The sequence below is a fragment of the Hemitrygon akajei genome, chromosome 11, assembly GCF_048418815.1.
Source record: "Hemitrygon akajei chromosome 11, sHemAka1.3, whole genome shotgun sequence".
Classification (NCBI taxonomy): domain Eukaryota; kingdom Metazoa; phylum Chordata; class Chondrichthyes; order Myliobatiformes; family Dasyatidae; genus Hemitrygon; species Hemitrygon akajei.
Window position 1 is genome coordinate 44,281,948 of NC_133134.1, and position 17,493 is coordinate 44,299,440.

Below are 17,493 nucleotides of genomic sequence, written 5' to 3' on the forward strand. Positions count from 1 at the left end.
CAAAACAAAATACAGGGGAGGCTTTCAAATTTAATATTGGCCCACTAAACCTATTCTATCTTAGCTGAGTTACTTAATGTTGCATTCAAACGTAATTGTCTTGTGTTACTTGGTTGTATGAGGGCAATACTATGCATGTCTTTTAGTGTGCCTACAAGAATTTGAAAGTCTGAAGTCTCCACTATCACTGATATGAATTCTGAGATACTTGATTTTATTTTATGTAGATACATATTGTGACATTAGGTGAGGTGGAAGGCATGAGAGAGAGAGATGAAATGGGATATAATTATCCAATGTGGAGAACACTAAGAAAATGTCTTAGAGTGAATGTAGATATAAAAAGTCAAAATAAATTGGATTCTAGCAATGTTTCTGTGAAAGATGACCAATTTATCATGTTGAGAACTGTATCCATCTTTCTAAATCTATACATATACCTAGCTTTGAATTTACATTTTATCAAGGTGAAGTATAAATACTTTGATATGCCATGAAAGCTTGCAAATTCAGACTTGCAGTCAACTACTCAACATCATTAGCGTGCTATTAATCTAATTGTTTTGCTATTTTATTTCCATAAAACCATTAGATATTGGAGCAGAATTAGGCTATCTGCTCCACCATTTCATCATGGCTGATCCAATTTTCCTCTCAGCTCCAATCCTCTGTCTTCTCCCCGTATCCCTTCATGCCCTGACCAGTCAAGAATCTATCAATCTCTGCCTTAAATATACATATAGACTTGGCCTCCACAGCTGCCTGTGGCAAAGAATTCCACAGATTCACCACTCTCTGGCTAAAGAAATTCCTCCTCATCTTCATTCTAAAAGGACGCCCCTCAATTCTGAGGTTGTGCCCTCTGGTCTTAGATTCTCCCACCATAGGAAACATCCTCTCCATGCCACTCTATCAAGGCCTTTCACCATTTGATAAGATTCATAGAGGTCACCCCTCATTTTTCTGAATTCTAGTGATTACAGGCCCAGACCCATCAAACTCTTCATATGACAAGCCACTCAATCCTAGAATCATTTTGGTGAATCTCCTTTGAACCCTCTCCAGTTTCAGTATATCCTTTCTAAGATGAGGGGTTCAAACCAGTTAACAATACTCCCAAGTGAAGTTTCACTAGTGCTTTATAAATTTTCAACATTGCATCCTTGCTTTTATATTCTAGTCCTCTTGAAAGGAATGCTAACATTGCATTTGCCTTCCTTACCACAGACTCAACCTGCAAAGTAACCTTCAGGGAATCCTGCTCAAGGACTCCAAAGTTACCTCAGTTTTTATTTTAATTTTCTCTCCATTTAGAAAATAGTCAACCCTTTCATTTTCTTCAACCAAACTGCATAACCAAACACTTCCCAACACTATTCTATCTGCCGTTCCTTTGCCCATTCTTCTAATTTATCTGTCCTTCTGTAGCCTCTCTACTTCCTTAAAACCACCTGTCCCTCCAAATCATTGACAAATAATGTAAAAAGTATCAGTTCCAACACAGACCTCTGTGGAATACCACTTGTCACCGGCAACCAGCCAGAAAAGGCTCCCTTTATTCCCATTATCTGCCTCCTGCCAATCAGCCACTGCTTTAACCATGCTAGAATCTTGGCCCTTCTTTAGAACTGAACTCATTTCTATCCCCATTAGGGACGTGGTTACTCCGATCTATGTGACTCAATTATATATTTCCAGTATATACAAAATATTTATTGAAATTAAGCAGTCCAAATTTTTCTTCCAGTGGAATTTTCAGATGAAGTTTTTTGCATGTAAGCTGATTTTATAAAGTTATTAACAAATAGATCTTATTAACAATGTTATAAATGTAATTTTACCTAATTGTAATATTGTGTGTGTATATCTTTTAGCAAATTAAAAAAGATTACAAGAAATATTCAAAAATCTTTGAGCAGAAAGATCGGTTGAGTCAGTCCAAGGCTTCCAAGGTAAGTGTTTTATAGTGAACAAAAGGTTATTGAAATCCAAACCTGCATGAATTACAATTTGTAAGCTTGTTTACTTTATTAAAAGTAACTTGTTTCTTAATTTGTATTCTGTCCATCATGATTTACAGTGAAATAATTATAACCTAGAACTGCTTTTTTGATTCAGATATAAAAGTTACCTTTAAGAATTGACTGTCATTGTAACATTAGTTGTATTGAATCAGTCTGTTGTGTTGCAGCATTAGGTTATAGAGCTTTCATTAGAGTTTTCTCTAAAGTATGTCACTGAACACTGACAATTTCAGTAAATTTCTGCCAAGATTTTTTTAAAATTCAGATTATTTTGGTTAAGAATTTGTTAGCTTTCCTGCATATGCTGAAATTTAGAAATCCCTTTTTCCCCTTATAGACAGGTAAGTGCACAAGATGGTCACTGGTTATATTAACAGTTGACAGCAGTTTGGTGGAATAATATTATTTCAGTGTCTTGTTAATCTCTTCGTGTGAAATCAGGATGGATGTTTAATAGTTCTCCAAGCACTCCTATTTTACGCCATTAGCATCTGGTTAAATTTCTTCAAAACAGAAAATTTTAAATTTATTGTTTATCCCTATCTTTCAGTAAGTAACTCTTTAGGGTCAGTCTCCTACATTAATGAAATTCTTTCTTTAAAGGAATTAGTAGATAAGCGGCGTAAAATGATGGAAGAATTCCATAAATATCGTGAGAAGGCTACTCAAATTTACGCAGAGCAGAAGCCCCAACGTTTAGAGCTCCGTGGAGGTAATTGAGTTTCTGGTTAATCTGTTCAGTGCTAAAATTGACAGGTTTAAGGACTATTGCTGTGGGGTTAATAAAATCAATTTAATAAGTATACATCTTGGGACAAACTAACCACAAAGGTAATTTTCCAAATGTGTGCTAAATAAGCTTATTTTTAACATTAGTAATAAAGTTTGTGTTTGTGGTGGGAAAGGTCATTTAGTTTACCATTTTTCTGTAGTATGTTAAAAGGATAATCGCTTTTTGTTGTAAAATAGATATTTCAAGTCAATACAATTTTTATTTTGATCTCTTAATATCATCTTTGTGAAATTTGTACGTTCTTTTCCTGATCATGTGAGTTACCACAGGGAGCACTAGTTTCCTCCATCATCCCAAAGATTTGCTGCTTGTGAATTGGCCGAGGGTAGGCGGCCAGTGGAAGAATCGAGAGTGTTTAAAGACCATGTCATAGGGAAACAGTGTTGAAATGGGGCTGATATACTGGCTTTCAGGCCATGCACAAACTTAATAATCTGAATGACAATCTACATTATAAGCAAATATGAAATACAATACAGTATGGTTGTCCTAAAGTATGTAAAGTTCTACTTGAAAATTGGCCCATCCACATAAAGGAAACTTAATTATTTCATTGATTAAAAATAATTGCAGGAGTTTTGATTCTGAGTTTAAGAAATTTGGCATTCAAATATTTACGTGAGGTGGAATAAAAACAAATTGTGGACTAGATGCTCTGGCTGCAGCCACCTTGCACATCAGAATAGCATCCTAGCTTACATTTATTTAATGAATTGGATGCTGCTTTGTATCTAGGTTTCATAACTAGAGCAATGAGCACCTTGAACTGGTTCTTGACAGGTGAGTGTAACATTTCCGTTTAAAATGAAATGGAAATACCACCTTGGTTGGACAGGAATTCTTACATTTATAACAAAGTGCACAAGTTGGTTGAAGTTGGGGCCTCACCTAATTTAATTTGATTAAATTATGCTTAACGCTGCATGCTATCTTTTTTTTAAAAAAAGGAAGATTTCTTGATTTAAACAGTAAGACAGAAACATTTTACCTGAACAAAACTCTACTGATTGAACTGGTGTTAAAACGTCCTTTTGAGAAAAATAAAAATCCTTGCAATTAAATTCTTCCTCCTTTCCTTGCAGGTGTTGACACTGATGAGCTGGACAGTAACGTTGATGATTGGGAGGAAGAGACTGTTGAATTTTTTGTGACAGAAGAAATTATCCCTGTTGGAGATCAGGAGTAGTCTTATACAGGTGAGCTACTATAATAATATGGAATCTTTAGACTTTGTTAAGTGTAGTATGAAGAAAGGGAAGACTTAGTCTTTAATACTTGAAGAAGCAGGAGACATTATAATGGGAAGTTAAGAGGTGGTTGAGGTTTAAAACAAATAATTTTGCATTAGATGCCACAAAGTGAGAATTTTTGATTATTAATTATCAGAATAAATTCCCAGGACACCAGATGGCTGATAACCTAGGGATCTAAAACTAGTGTCTGCTGAAATAGTATATACATTAGTGGCAATCTTATAAAAATGTACCAATTATATTGTTCAAGAAAGGGATCGAGAGAAAATGAGTTGCCGCAGGAGATGCTAGCTTGGTATAAGTTGGTGGATGTATACTAGAATCCAATAATTGTAATGGGGTCAAGGTTAAATGATGTGTGAGGGAGTGGTTAGTATGGTTTTCTGAAAGTGAAATTATTTGACATGAGAAATAGTAATCTGATAGAATACTGTATAGCCTTGATCTGATTTTCCGCAAGGATATGATTAGCAAGCTAGATAAAGATCTTGTAGTTTATCTGACTTTCAAAGGGCACTTTGGCAAATGCTACATAAAAGACAGTGGGGCCAAGATGTATGGGATAATGTATTAGCAGGGATAAAGAGTTAAAGAATAAGAATAAAGGAATAGAAATAAATATGGTATAACTATTTGTCACAGGTTGACTGCTTTTGGGATTAATGTTGAGCCACTTATGGTTTTCAAGTAACTATAGATGAAAAGGCTGAAGGTGATGTATGTAGATTTGCTTTTGGGAGAGTACTAGAGGACAGGAATCTGCAAAAGCACTTTATTTGATTAAGTGGGGAAAAACTTGGGGGAAATTATTCATCTTGGTATAAGGACCACTAGAGTTTGTTTAGAAACACCAATACTTAAGTCCTGACACAATGAAGGATTCAGGCTCTGGTATATGGAAACTCAATGTGTAGTAAGCATCTTGGCCTCTCTTTTTCTTTGCAAGTTGTTTGGAATGCAAATATAAGAAACTTGCTGGACCATTGACATCATACCTTGAATGCAGCTTTAATCTCTGTACCCATTCATATGACTGATCTTTCCGTAGTGAAAAGCTCAGTTCTGAGTGAGCAAATGTGAATGTATGCTACCCTTCAGTGAAGTTTTGAAGAAAATGCATGATCTCATTGAAGTATACTATATTCAGTGGAAGTTGATAAGCTAAACGTTCAGGAATTATTCCCCATGGCTGGAAAGTCTGGAATAATGGTGCATAAACTTTAAAAAAAAAGGTCACATATAAGATTGATACAAGAAATATCTTGAATTCCCAATCCAACAGATTATATTCTGAATAAACATATTCTGGTCTGAGATTGATAGGGTTTTTAATCAACTGATTTGAAGATTATAGACTTGGGGTAGAGGATTGCTATATTCTTAATGAACTGCTAAATAAGCTTGGAACAAATTGATTATTCATTGTTCTGATAGAACATCCAATTTTGAAATGAGTAAATATAAAAATATATACTTTAAAGATTGAAAACTCTTGGTTGTGGCTACAAACATTTCTGTTGTGACTTCTATTTAAATAAAACTTTTATCATTACAACATTTGAATTGGAACATTGCAAATAATTGTACTTCCTAACATAAATTACAATCTAGTAGAGTTTTCTGTTAATGCAAGCTAACTGAATTTTTGGTATGAAGTATTCTCAATCTTGGAATATCCCAAAGTACTTTACAGTCAATAAATTAGTTTTGAATTGAACCACTATTACATAGGAAACAAGACAGCACATTTCCAAAATCCAAGACACAGCAGTGAGATAACTTTGAAATAATCTCCTTTAGTCCTGTAAATTAAGGAAATTGTGGGTCTGATTACTGTGGGTAGAGGGGATAAAATCCTACTGTTTTTCCAAAATCATGCCATGTAATTTTTAATGTCCAATTGAGAGAGGAATTGGGGCCTCCATATCCAATGAAAGAGCAGCTGTAAAGAGCACCTGCAGATTTACAATCGTTGGATATTTTTTCAGTGCATTTGCAAACAGTTTTGTTTGTTGTTTTTCCCCAGTGCCACCATATTTTTCAGCGAAGCCGATTTCTCCTGTGTCACCTGGAAGTTCAATGTGCTCCACTCTGCAAAGATCATCACAGTGCCTTTTCCTATATTAATTTCCGTGGTGGTGATAAAGACGCTGCCTTCACTTCTACCAATTGTGAATAAATTTCACTAATTAGCAGCAGCTCTGCAGTTTACTTTGTGTAACTCGCTAGTCACTGTGGAAGCTGTCATTGGTTTAAGTAAGTATAATATTGAGGCACTCTTTCCTGTAGCCATGGGCTATTTTTACATCCATGGTAAATTAACATTGCATTTTGTATGGAGGAATATTGAGACTACAAAGAAAATTATTATGTATTTTAGTGTCCACTTAAGGCACTACAGTGGACTGTATCCTCCTCCATTCAGGTTATATCTGACATCAAATGGGATAAAATAAAGCTTAGTAACACCAATTACTATTGTACTTGTGTATTGATTACTTAACAACTTCAGTCCGAAGAAACTGCATGCCTTGCTGACTTTGTCACATCAAGGTAAACCATAAACTGTGCTGATAATATACAAACCATTACAAACGCAGGCTTGCATTCTGCTGGTCTACAGTCTGCTCAGTTTCATTAGGCACAATAAATTCTAAACAATACTAAATGTAAGTTTTAATAAATGACTATTTGTCTAATCAATTAAAGAGCTGTAGGAGTACCCTAAAGTCTACATATTAATTTGGATGCTAAGGAAATCAGTTTTCCCATATTGATGCCAAAATTGAGCATTAAATTATATTAGAGCAGGACAATTTGATCTGATTGGGTTGGTGGTTATTTACCAATAATCTTTCAGAGCAATTCTTAATTTGCAGTGAATTTATGTATTTTTGCAGAACTGCACAGTTGTAACAATATCCAGTCTGAGTCTTGAGTTTAAATAGTTCAGACTTTATGAGAAGTTTTTTTTAATTGAGTAATCTATGGCAAGTGAATAATCAATTTATATATTGCATAACAGGTACATGCTGGAATTGCATACCTCTCTCCAACAGGTTTTTGAGTAATCCAGTGCTGAAACTTCGTCCGTGTTGCTGATCTTGAAGCACAAGTCAGGAAGAAGGGAATGGGAGGGGTGTGATGCTGGGGCAGATAGATTTGAACATCTAGTAGAAGACTGAGTAAAGCAATGCTTCTCGCAGAGCCATCTATTCATTTTAAAGATCATTATCAATCCTGCCACGTCAAAATTATGTAACCTTTTCAAAACATAGCATGTGTGCCGGCAGGAATGTCTTGCAGCATCTATGGGAGATAAAATGGAGCTATTACAAAATTTAAGAACATGAATAAAATCAGTAAAGGAGATGATCCCTGTTGGATATTGGTGCATGTAGAATAAATAATCATACAGTTGGTCCTGTAACCTTTCTGTGAAGTGGATGTGCCTTCTAGAAAGACTTTGATCTGCTCATTCTCTGTTAGAAGTGAAGCAGCTACTATCTTAGTTCTTTTGATGGAATATTGATGTAGTGTCCATTTTGTAGTAAGGAATGGCTAATATTTTGAATTATTAAGATTGGTTTCAAAGATTATAATAGTAATTGTACTGCTGATTGAGATTATTTGTACTCCTGTGCCGTGGTTTAAAGATCTCAGTCATACAGCACGAAAACAGGCCCTTTACCCCATTACATTCATATCAACCGTCTGTATTAATTCCATTGATCAGAAGTTGGTCCATAGGGGTTGTAGTGCTTACTCAGATGCTTTTGAAATGCTGTGAATACCTGTTTAACCAGCCTCTTAGACAATGGGATGCTGGGCACAGAAAATAACAGCATGGAAGTTATGGTCCATTTTTTTTTTAACACTAGTTAGACTACAGCTGGGGAATCGTGCATTTTTGGTCACCAAACCACAGGAAGATTGTGATTGGTGTAGAGAAGATGCAGTTTGAGAGATATGATAGGTGAGGCCTTCCAAGTTGTAGTGACCCTTGGTGTGAAAGTTACCTCTAGTGGTCCCTTGAACCTATTCTCAATAATGGAGATGTCAAAAACCAAAGGGCAGTCATTTTCACAGTCCACCCCATCTCTATCCCTCAATTTTGATTTCCTCTTACAATTCGCTCTTAAGCCATCTCCACACAGAAAATAAGCTACTGAAAGGATCCACCGCATACAACGTACTGGTAAATCTCCTCTGCATTGTCTAGTGCAATCAGTCTTCCTATTGTGTGACAACCAAAATTGCATGATATTTCAGTTGTGGCCTAACCATAAAATTGAACCGGGACCTCCATCCTGCTATTTTCTGTGCCACTTTAACGGATCTATGAACTTCTGCATCATCCTGCTGTTCCTCAGTCAAGCCATATGATTAGGCCTCCCTTATAAAACCACCCAAACTGCATCATCACCTCATTTATTGGGATTGAATTCCATGTTCCATTGTCTTGCCCAACTTGCCAGCTGTTCGATGATATTATATAACCCAAGACTATCCTGCAGGCTATAAACAACACTCCCAATTTTTGTGTACTCTGCAACTGTATATGATAAACCATAAAGATCCCAGCATTGATCCCTGTGGTATACTACTAGTACTAGGCTTTCAATCACAAATGCAATCCACCATCATTACCTTGTCCTTCCATTACCAACCCAATTTTGAAATCAGTTTTCCAACTTGCCTTAGATTCCGTATGCTCCAACCTTTAGGCCAGACTTCCATGTGGGATCTTGCTGTATGCCTTTCTTTGGAAATCTTAAAATATTAGAATATGGGTGCAAATGGGGTGGGGTGGGAGGGCTTGCATCCGTGGGCAATTATATTATTTTCAAATTTCCCACAGCATAACAGCTAATGACATGATAAATAATTGCAATATTATATTTGCCACTCATTTCAAAGCAGTTTGACAGTTGACAGCCAAGTGTACTTGTAATGTTGGTCGAGGGATAAATATTGGCCAGCATATTGGGGTTAATTCCCTCATTCTAGGGGTAACGTCAGACAATAAGTGACATTATTCAATAAGTTTTAACCTTTTTGACTTGAAAGCACTAGATGAAAATCCTTTTAAGAGTCTTGTATAAAGTGAATTTCAAAGTGTCAATTCAGTTCATGGCAGATATGCGATTACATACAAAGCTGTGGATGATGCAAATCTGACTGCTTAGACAAGCTGTTCTAAAATGTGGAAACATTGACATTGGTTGCTCTTTTCAGATTGAGAGAAAGCTGTCTTCCAATACACAGTAAGCAATGTATTATCTTGATTAATTACTGATCCTGGTTGGAAAACTGAAATGCTCTACTTGGCACTGCATAAATTGAGTGAATGAATACATAACTCATTCTTTTAAAGACAATTCAATTCACAGATTTTTTTTTTGTGAACATCTCATGCATTATTTAAAAATGTATGTTCAAAACAAAAAGAATGAATCAAGACTGTTGTGTAAAACTACATAAAATCTTGCATTTAATTATAATGGGTCATTAATATAGTAATGGGGTGTGTTCTACATCACATTATGCAACAAGTAAATTAAAACTTTTTATGTACCTAATTTATCCAATATCATCGACTAGGGGAAGAGTGGAAATTGGGTTTATTCAAATGATTTTTGTTTTATTTTTGACATCAATGGAACACAGAATACTGGAGATAAACATTTAAAATTTTGCCATCTTCAATTCTCAACATGTGTACTTCACCCAACTAAATGTTTGCTATAATTTCTGATTCTAATTTCCAGAAACTGCAGCATTTAATTTGCAGTTTAAACAGCAGCTGGATGGATGACCTTAATGGTAGGAGGAGTGACATGGAATTAGGGCAATGCAGCATGGGAATGTGCTCCAGCCCAACGAGTCCATGCTGACTACAGTGCCTACCCAACTATTCCTGATTTCCTACATTTGGTATTTTACCTTATCCTTGTAAGCCCTTCCCTGCCATCTACCTATCCCAAGTGCTTCTTAAGTGATTCTATTCTATCTACCTCACCTACTTCCCCTTGCAGCTCATTCCATATACTCACCACTCTCTACGTAGGAAAAAGTTGCCCTTCAGACTCATTTTAAATCTTCTACCGGGAATCTTTTCCCTTAGTTTTGTACTCCCATACTCTTGGGGTTGCTGGGAGATTATTACCTACGCTTCTCATAATATTAAACATTTCTATAAGTTCTCCATTCTTCCATGTTTCATTGGAATAAAGTCCTATCCTGGCTGACCGACCTCTCCTATAACTCATGCCATCCAGTCCTGTTAACATCCTCAAATCTTTTCTGTACTCTTTCCGGTTTAACCACATCTTTCCTATAATAGGGTGCACGGTGACCAGAATTGTATAGTTTTCCAAGTGCAGCTTCAACAACTGCAACCTCGTGTTGCAACTCATACTCAATGCTCGCCTTGAAGGCCAACATGCTAAATGCTTTTTTCACCACCCTATCTCCCTCTGATGCTGCTTTCAATGAACCATGCACTTGTACTGCTAGGTTCCTGTTTCATTATCTTCCCTTGTGCTCTATCATTCATAGTACATGTCCTATGCTGATTTGACTTACCAAAATGCAACACCTCACAATACTTAACTGTATCGAAGTCTACTTGCCACTCCTTGGCCCACTTATTAACTGATCAAGATCCTCTTGCAATTTACAATAACCTTAATTATCAACAGCACCTAATTTTGTGTCATTCATTAACTTACTGATCAAATCTTGTGTATTCATATTCAAATAATTTATAAATAACAAGTGTCCTAACATTGACCCCTGCAACACACCTCAAATCACTGGCCTCCACTCCAAGAATCAACCTTCATCCACCACCCTCTGGTTCCAATCTCCAATCCAATTTTGAATCAACTTAACTGGCTGTGCCTGGATTCCACAGGACCCAACCTTCCAGATGAAACTATGTCGTGGAGCTTTGGTGAACACTAAGTCCAAATAGACAAGTCTCACCTACCCTCATTTACTACCTGGTTATTTTAGACTAATTGGCCTGCAGTTTCCTAGTTTGAACCTTGCTACTCTTTGTAAACAGATAAACATTATCCAATGTTTAGTCTTTGGGAACTACAACAGTGGCTAATGAAGAAGTAAATATCTCCACAATTTCCTCTCTAGCCTCCCACAAAATTTCAGGATACACTTGGTTTGAGGCGGTAGATTTATCCACCTTATTGTGCGGTATGGCTGCAAATACCTCCTCCCTGATAATGCAAATGTCCTTAAAAATATTTCCACTTGTTTCCCTTACCTCTTCAATGATCTCAGTAAACAGCAACAAGAAATATTAAAAATCTTATCCATCTCCTACAGCTTGAGACATAGGAAGCCCTGCCTGCCAATCTCTAAGTGAACCTATTCCCTCTAGCTACCCTTTTAATATAGTTAAAGAACCATCTCATACCTTGTCTTTGTCTTTCTGATTTCCTTGTTAAAAGTATTCTTATTTTTATATTCATCAATTGATTTGCTCAATACCTACTTATGTTTCCTTTTATTTCTTGATCAGAGCTTCAGTATCTCTCATCGGCCAAAGCTCTCTAACTTCAACCTATCAGAATCATGCTGTTCCTGGACTATTGGTATCATACATTTAAAAGCCTCCCTCTTGCCATTAATTCCTTTCAAACAGGCTCACCCACTCAGCCTCTGATAGATCCTGCCGAATTCACCCAGAATAAGTCTTCCTGCTAATCTGTGGGCCTATCTTTTTCCATCGCCATCTTGAAACTATAATAGAATTATGGTCATAAAAGGCAAAGTGCTCCCTGATTGTCACTTCAGTTACTTGCCCTATTTTTTTCCCTACGAAGTGATCCAATATTGCTCCCTCACTCTGGAGGCTCAGTCAATAGTGGGGAAATTAAAATCTCACACTAATATCACCCCATTATTCATACAACTATGAGCAGTTTCTCTATACATCTGCTCCTCAAATTCCCCCGACCAATGGTGTGTGTGGTGGGGGGCGGGGGTTGTGTGGGGTAGTCCGTAATACAGTCCTTCTAAAGTAACCCCCGGCTGCCTTCTTGTTTCTACAAGATATGGCCTCACGGGGATGATCTGCCAAGAATGTCATCTCTAAGTACAGCTGTTACACCCTTATCAAAAAGGCTGCACTCCTTCCTTGCTTACCTCACCTCTGTCGCATCTATATCCTTAAATATTGAGTTGTTAGTCCTGCCCTACTGGCCATGTTTCTATTATGGCCATAACATCCCAATCCATAGTCTTGAGTTTGTCTGCCTTACCTGTTAAACCTCAAGCACTGAAATAAATGCAGTTTAAATATTCTTTGTGTTTTTACTGTGTCCCTGGCTATCCTGATTACTAGACTTGCTCTTTGCTAACTACTGGTTTATCCCAGGACTTGCTCCTTCTCAGAGGACTCTTATGTGGCACTGCTTTATAATGTGTATTTATAGTTACAGTATTATAGTCTGATTATTTGGATATCTGAAGTAACACCATGATATGTGACCTAAAATGTACAGGAACCAGCTGGGGTGGAGTGGAGCAAGAGCAAGGAACAATTCAATCAAACTCTGTTCTGTTCAGGAACTGCCAGCTGGTGGTGTAGTGGCATCAGCACTGGACACAGATGATCCTGAGTTCATACCCAGCCACGTCCCAGCAGTATCTGTGCAGAAGAAAGGCCTGGCAACTACTTCCGTATCTTGCCATGAAAACCCTGTGATCCATGAGGTCACAAAGAGTTGGACTTGACTTAACAACAGTCAAGAACTGAGGCACGCCTTTCAGTCTCCGATTCTGCGGAAGGGAGGTTTGCGGCTACATCTTAACAGACTCATTCCAACGTTAAAAAATGGGCAAGGAAAAGACACGTCAACATTGTTGTCATTGGACACGTCAATTCTGGCAAATCTACTACCACAGGTCATCTGATCTACAAATGTGGTGGAATTGATAACAGAACCATCGAAAAATTTGAGAAGGAAGCTGCTGAGATGGGCAAAGGATCCTACAAGTATGCCTGGGTCTTAGATAAACTGAAGGCTGAACGTGAGTGTGGTATTACCATTGACATCTCTCTTTGGAAGTTTGAAACTTCAAAGTACTACATCACCATAATTGATGCCCCAGGACAGAGACTTCATCAAGAACATGATTACTGGAACCTCACAGGCTGACTGCGCTGTGCTGATAGTTGCAGCTGGTGTGGGGGAGTTTGAAGCTGGTATCTCAAAGAACGGACACACAAGGGAACATGCTCTGCTTGCCTACACCTTGGGTGTCAAGCAGCTCATCATTGGTATCAACAAGATGGACTCCACTGAACCCCCATTCAGCGAGGCAAGATACAATGAAATCACGAAGGAAGTCAGCACCTACATCAAGAAGATCGGCTATGACCCAGCAACTGTAGCATTTGTTCCCATCTCTGGTTGGAATGGTGACAACATGCTAGAACAAAGTCAGAATATGAGCTGGTTCAAAGGTTGGTCAATTACCAGGAAAAATGAAAACTTCACTGGTACCACACTGCTTGAAGCTCTGGACTGCATTCAGCCTCCAGAGCGCCCAATAAAGAAACCTCTTCATCTCCAGACATCCAGGATGTCTACAAGATTGGTGGCATTGGCACAGTACCCGTCCGTTGGGTTGAGGCAGGCGTTCTGAAACCATCCACGTTGGTGCAGTTTGCTCCCAATCCAGTCATCACTGAAGTGAAATCTGTGGAAATGCACCATGAAGCCTTGCCAGAAGCTCTTCCTGGTGACAATGTTGGTTTCAACATCAAGAACGTCTCTGTTAAGGATATCCGTCGGGGTTATGTTGCTGGTGACAACAAAAATGACCCTCCAATACAGACTGCTGATTTTACTGCACAGGTTATGATCCTGAACCATCCCGGTCAGATATCTGCTGGCTATGCCCCAGTACTTGATTGTCATACTGCTCACATTGCCTGCAAGTTCAGTGAGCTGAAGGAGAAAATTGATTGTCAATCTGGCAAGAAGTTGGAAGATAGCCCCAAATTTGAAAAGTCTGGAGATGTAGCCATTGTTCACATGATACCATCTAAGCCCATGTGTGTTGAGAGCTTTTCTGAATATCCACCTCTTGGTCGCTTTGCTGTCCGTGATATGAGACAGACGGTGGCTGTTGGTGTTATCAAGTCAGTTACTAAGAAAGATATGGCCACAAAAACCACCAAGGCTGCCACTAAAGTATTAAAGAAGAAGTGAATGTTACCACTGGCCACCAAGATCCAGCAAACCTTGAGACTTGCACCAAAATGTTTATTCATTACCAGCCAAATATGTATATTAATAAGAGACTGGATATTGACTAAGAAAGAAATTCAGAAGGAAAGGATTAGGAATGTTGGATTCTAAATGTAGATTCCAAAGTTAGCAGTGTAATTGCAAATGTCCTTTGACTAATTAGAAGCTGTTTTGGTTGTGTAATGATTTAAAACTAATAAATATTCAAAAGCAAAAGAAAGAAAAAAAAGAACTGAGGCACACACTCTCAAATAATTAGAGAGATTTTATGCAAAATGTATTCATGAATTAAATTGATACATACATTCACTGAAAAATAGTATAAAATTTTGATAAGGAAGATTGCTGGCAGATCAAAGATAATAGTTTTGGATTGTGTTTTTGTGGTTACCTTGACATTGGTAATTTTTCTTCTCCCCTTTCACTTCAAAGTTATAGCTACAGTATATATTCAAATGTCCTGTTTTAGCTAAATAACTTCTTTGAACTCCAAGTTCACAAAATTAATCATAATTTTAGGCTTATCTACAATACTGCACATATGTATAGCTAGGGTGCCTAAGACTTTTGCACAGCACTGTAGTCATTGTAGGTACTGCATTATGCTGTTGCCACTGGGAAAAAAGTTTCATGACGTATATGAGTGATAAACTTGATTCTGATCTGGATCTCTAGTTTTCCACTGAGAGTGAGAAGGAGAGGGGAATTATGGCTGGGAAAAGAGGAGAGGGAGTGGGAAACATCAGAGAGACATTCCGTAATGATCAATAAAGCAATTGTTTAGAATCAAATGACCTTGCCTGGTGTTTCAGGGCTGGGCGTGTCTGCATTCACAACACCCCTTGCCCCTGGCACACCTTCTCTGCCACCTATCCCAACACCTCCCATGCGTTCCACCCTCATCATTCCCAACATCCTATGCTCCCATCAGATTTACAAACTCACTCTCCACTCCACGTTGACAAATAAAGTACTGTGCATAAGTCTTGAAACCTGGCTATATACATGTGCCTAAGACTTTTGCACAGTACTGTATATCTTTTGTTCCAAAGCTCTAAAGATTAAAAAAAAGACACGTTCAGCATCGATCATGAGTTGAGTAACTTGCTTTTGTTTTGCCTTTACTCTGTACTGTATTTTTTAATCTCAGAATGTTGTCCAATTTCCTTTCCCCCCCCCCCCCAACCCCCACCCACTGCCTTGTCCATATGTTTAATCCTCTTTCACAATCTCAGTTTTGCTTCTTCAAACTTTTCATTCTTTGGCCATTCAGAACTGTGATCTTTCCAGGTCAATTTTAACAAGTGATCCTACTTTTTCCTACACAAATTTTGGAGACACAGAAGTAAGCCCTTTAACCCACTAAATCCATGCCAACTATAAAGCAGCACTTTTATTACATTGCCCTAAACCATCTTATTCTCCTTTTCACAAAACCATATTAATTTTTTCTCTTGAATTTCCCATCTGTCCTGCTACAATATCATTAATAGCTTCTAGCATTTTCACTGTGGCAGATGTTAAACTAACAGTCCTGTAGTTTACTATTACATACTTTCCTCCATTTCTTAAATAATATTTCACTATTATGAATAATATTAACACTTCCCTGAATCTGGGGATGTTGCAAAATTAAAACTAACACATCAGCTATCTCGCTAGCCACTTTTTAATTCTCAGTTTGAAGTCCATCAGGACCTGGAGACTTGTCAGGTTTCAGCTCCAACAATCTGCTGAGTACAGGCAACCCCATGCATTACAACCATTGGTGTTATGGAAATTTACCCTGACAAAATTCACAAATCATTCCCTAAAAAGTACGGATAAAGTTTGCACTCATGATAGTTACGAGAGGGAAAAGGTAAAAAGTTTTGATTCTATTTTTAACTTGCAACTTTTGACAGGCACAGGTGATGCACCTTCATATTATGGCAATTTGATTATAGGCCACTTTCTAGGAATGTTATACCTCTCTCCCTTTGTAATATGGAGGTTGACGGAACTACTGTGCTGTTTTCCTGAGTTCCTTTCTCCCTTCCAATTCCTAAATTAGTGGTTTTTTGGAATGTTATTTCTAATTGTATCTTCTACAAGGAAGACCAATGAAAAATACCCATTTAATTCATCTGTCATCTACTTAGATTTAAGTTTTTAGCTAGATCTGTCACACCACCTGTTTTCTTTCTAATTATTATTTTGTTTTATAATTTGTTGCTTTTATATTCTGTCCAATCTTCTCACTTGTCAACAATCTTTGTGGAATTAGCTGTTTTCTGCTCTTTCTCAAACTCGATGCATCAACACTATTCCCCTCAATTATTCATTGAGCTAGCTAACTCCAGATGAAGTTGTTCCTTCTCAGTTCTTATTGAATTTCATTTTGAGATCCTAGAAGTGGGGAGATTTGGCGTAGTGGTAATTACCACTGGATCAGTAATCCAGACCCAATTATACGCTGAGGACATGAGTTTGAATCCCACCATGTCAGATGGTGAATTTGAATTCAATAAAAATAACTGATGACCATGAAACCATGTTGATTGTTGTAAAAACCCATCTGGTTCAAGAAATGTCCCTTACCTGGTCAGGCCTATATGTGACTCTAGACCCACAGCAATGTGATTGACTCTTAAATGCTCTCTGAAATGGCCTAGCAAGCCATTCAGTTGTATCCAACCACTAAAATGAAAATAATAAGGAATCAACCTGAATGGATAACTTGGCATTGACCTAAGCACTGGGAATTACAACAGCAAAACCAACCCTGTTGACCCTGCAAATTCCTCCTTACTAACATCTGGGGACTTGTGCCAAAGTTGAGAGAGCTGTCTCTCTGATTAGTCAAGCAACAGCCTGACGTAGCTGTACTGACAGAATCATACCTTACAGTTAACATTCCAGACTCCACCATCACTATTCCTGGGTACATACTGTCTCATCATCAGGACAGACCTAGCAGAGGTGGTGGCACAGTGGTCTTCAGTAGAGAGGGAGTTGCCCTGACAACTCTTAACATTGACTTTGGACCCCATGAGGTCTCATGGCACCAGGTTAAACATAGGAAAGGAAACCTCCTGCTGATTACCAGGTACCGTCCTCCCTCAGCTGAGGAATCAGTACTTCTCCATGTTGAGCAG

At 37.8% G+C, this 17,493-nt stretch overlaps 1 protein-coding gene and 1 pseudogene across 1 annotated transcript in view; both read left to right on the forward strand.

Moving 5' to 3' along the window:
- LOC140735554 (eukaryotic translation initiation factor 3 subunit B) overlaps positions 1-6,542 on the forward strand; it is a 53,219-nt gene extending 46,677 nt beyond the window's left edge. The window contains exons 16-19 of the mRNA XM_073060741.1: positions 1,875-1,952; positions 2,628-2,736; positions 3,900-4,013; positions 6,097-6,542. Coding sequence (XP_072916842.1) covers positions 1,875-1,952; positions 2,628-2,736; positions 3,900-4,003 — 291 coding nt within the window. The 3' untranslated portion in view covers positions 4,004-4,013; positions 6,097-6,542. The remainder of the gene's footprint in view (positions 1-1,874; positions 1,953-2,627; positions 2,737-3,899; positions 4,014-6,096) is intronic.
- A 6,387-nt stretch (positions 6,543-12,929) lies between these two features.
- Positions 12,930-14,588, forward strand: LOC140735555 (elongation factor 1-alpha 1 pseudogene; annotated as a pseudogene).
- Positions 14,589-17,493: the final 2,905 nt, after the last annotated feature.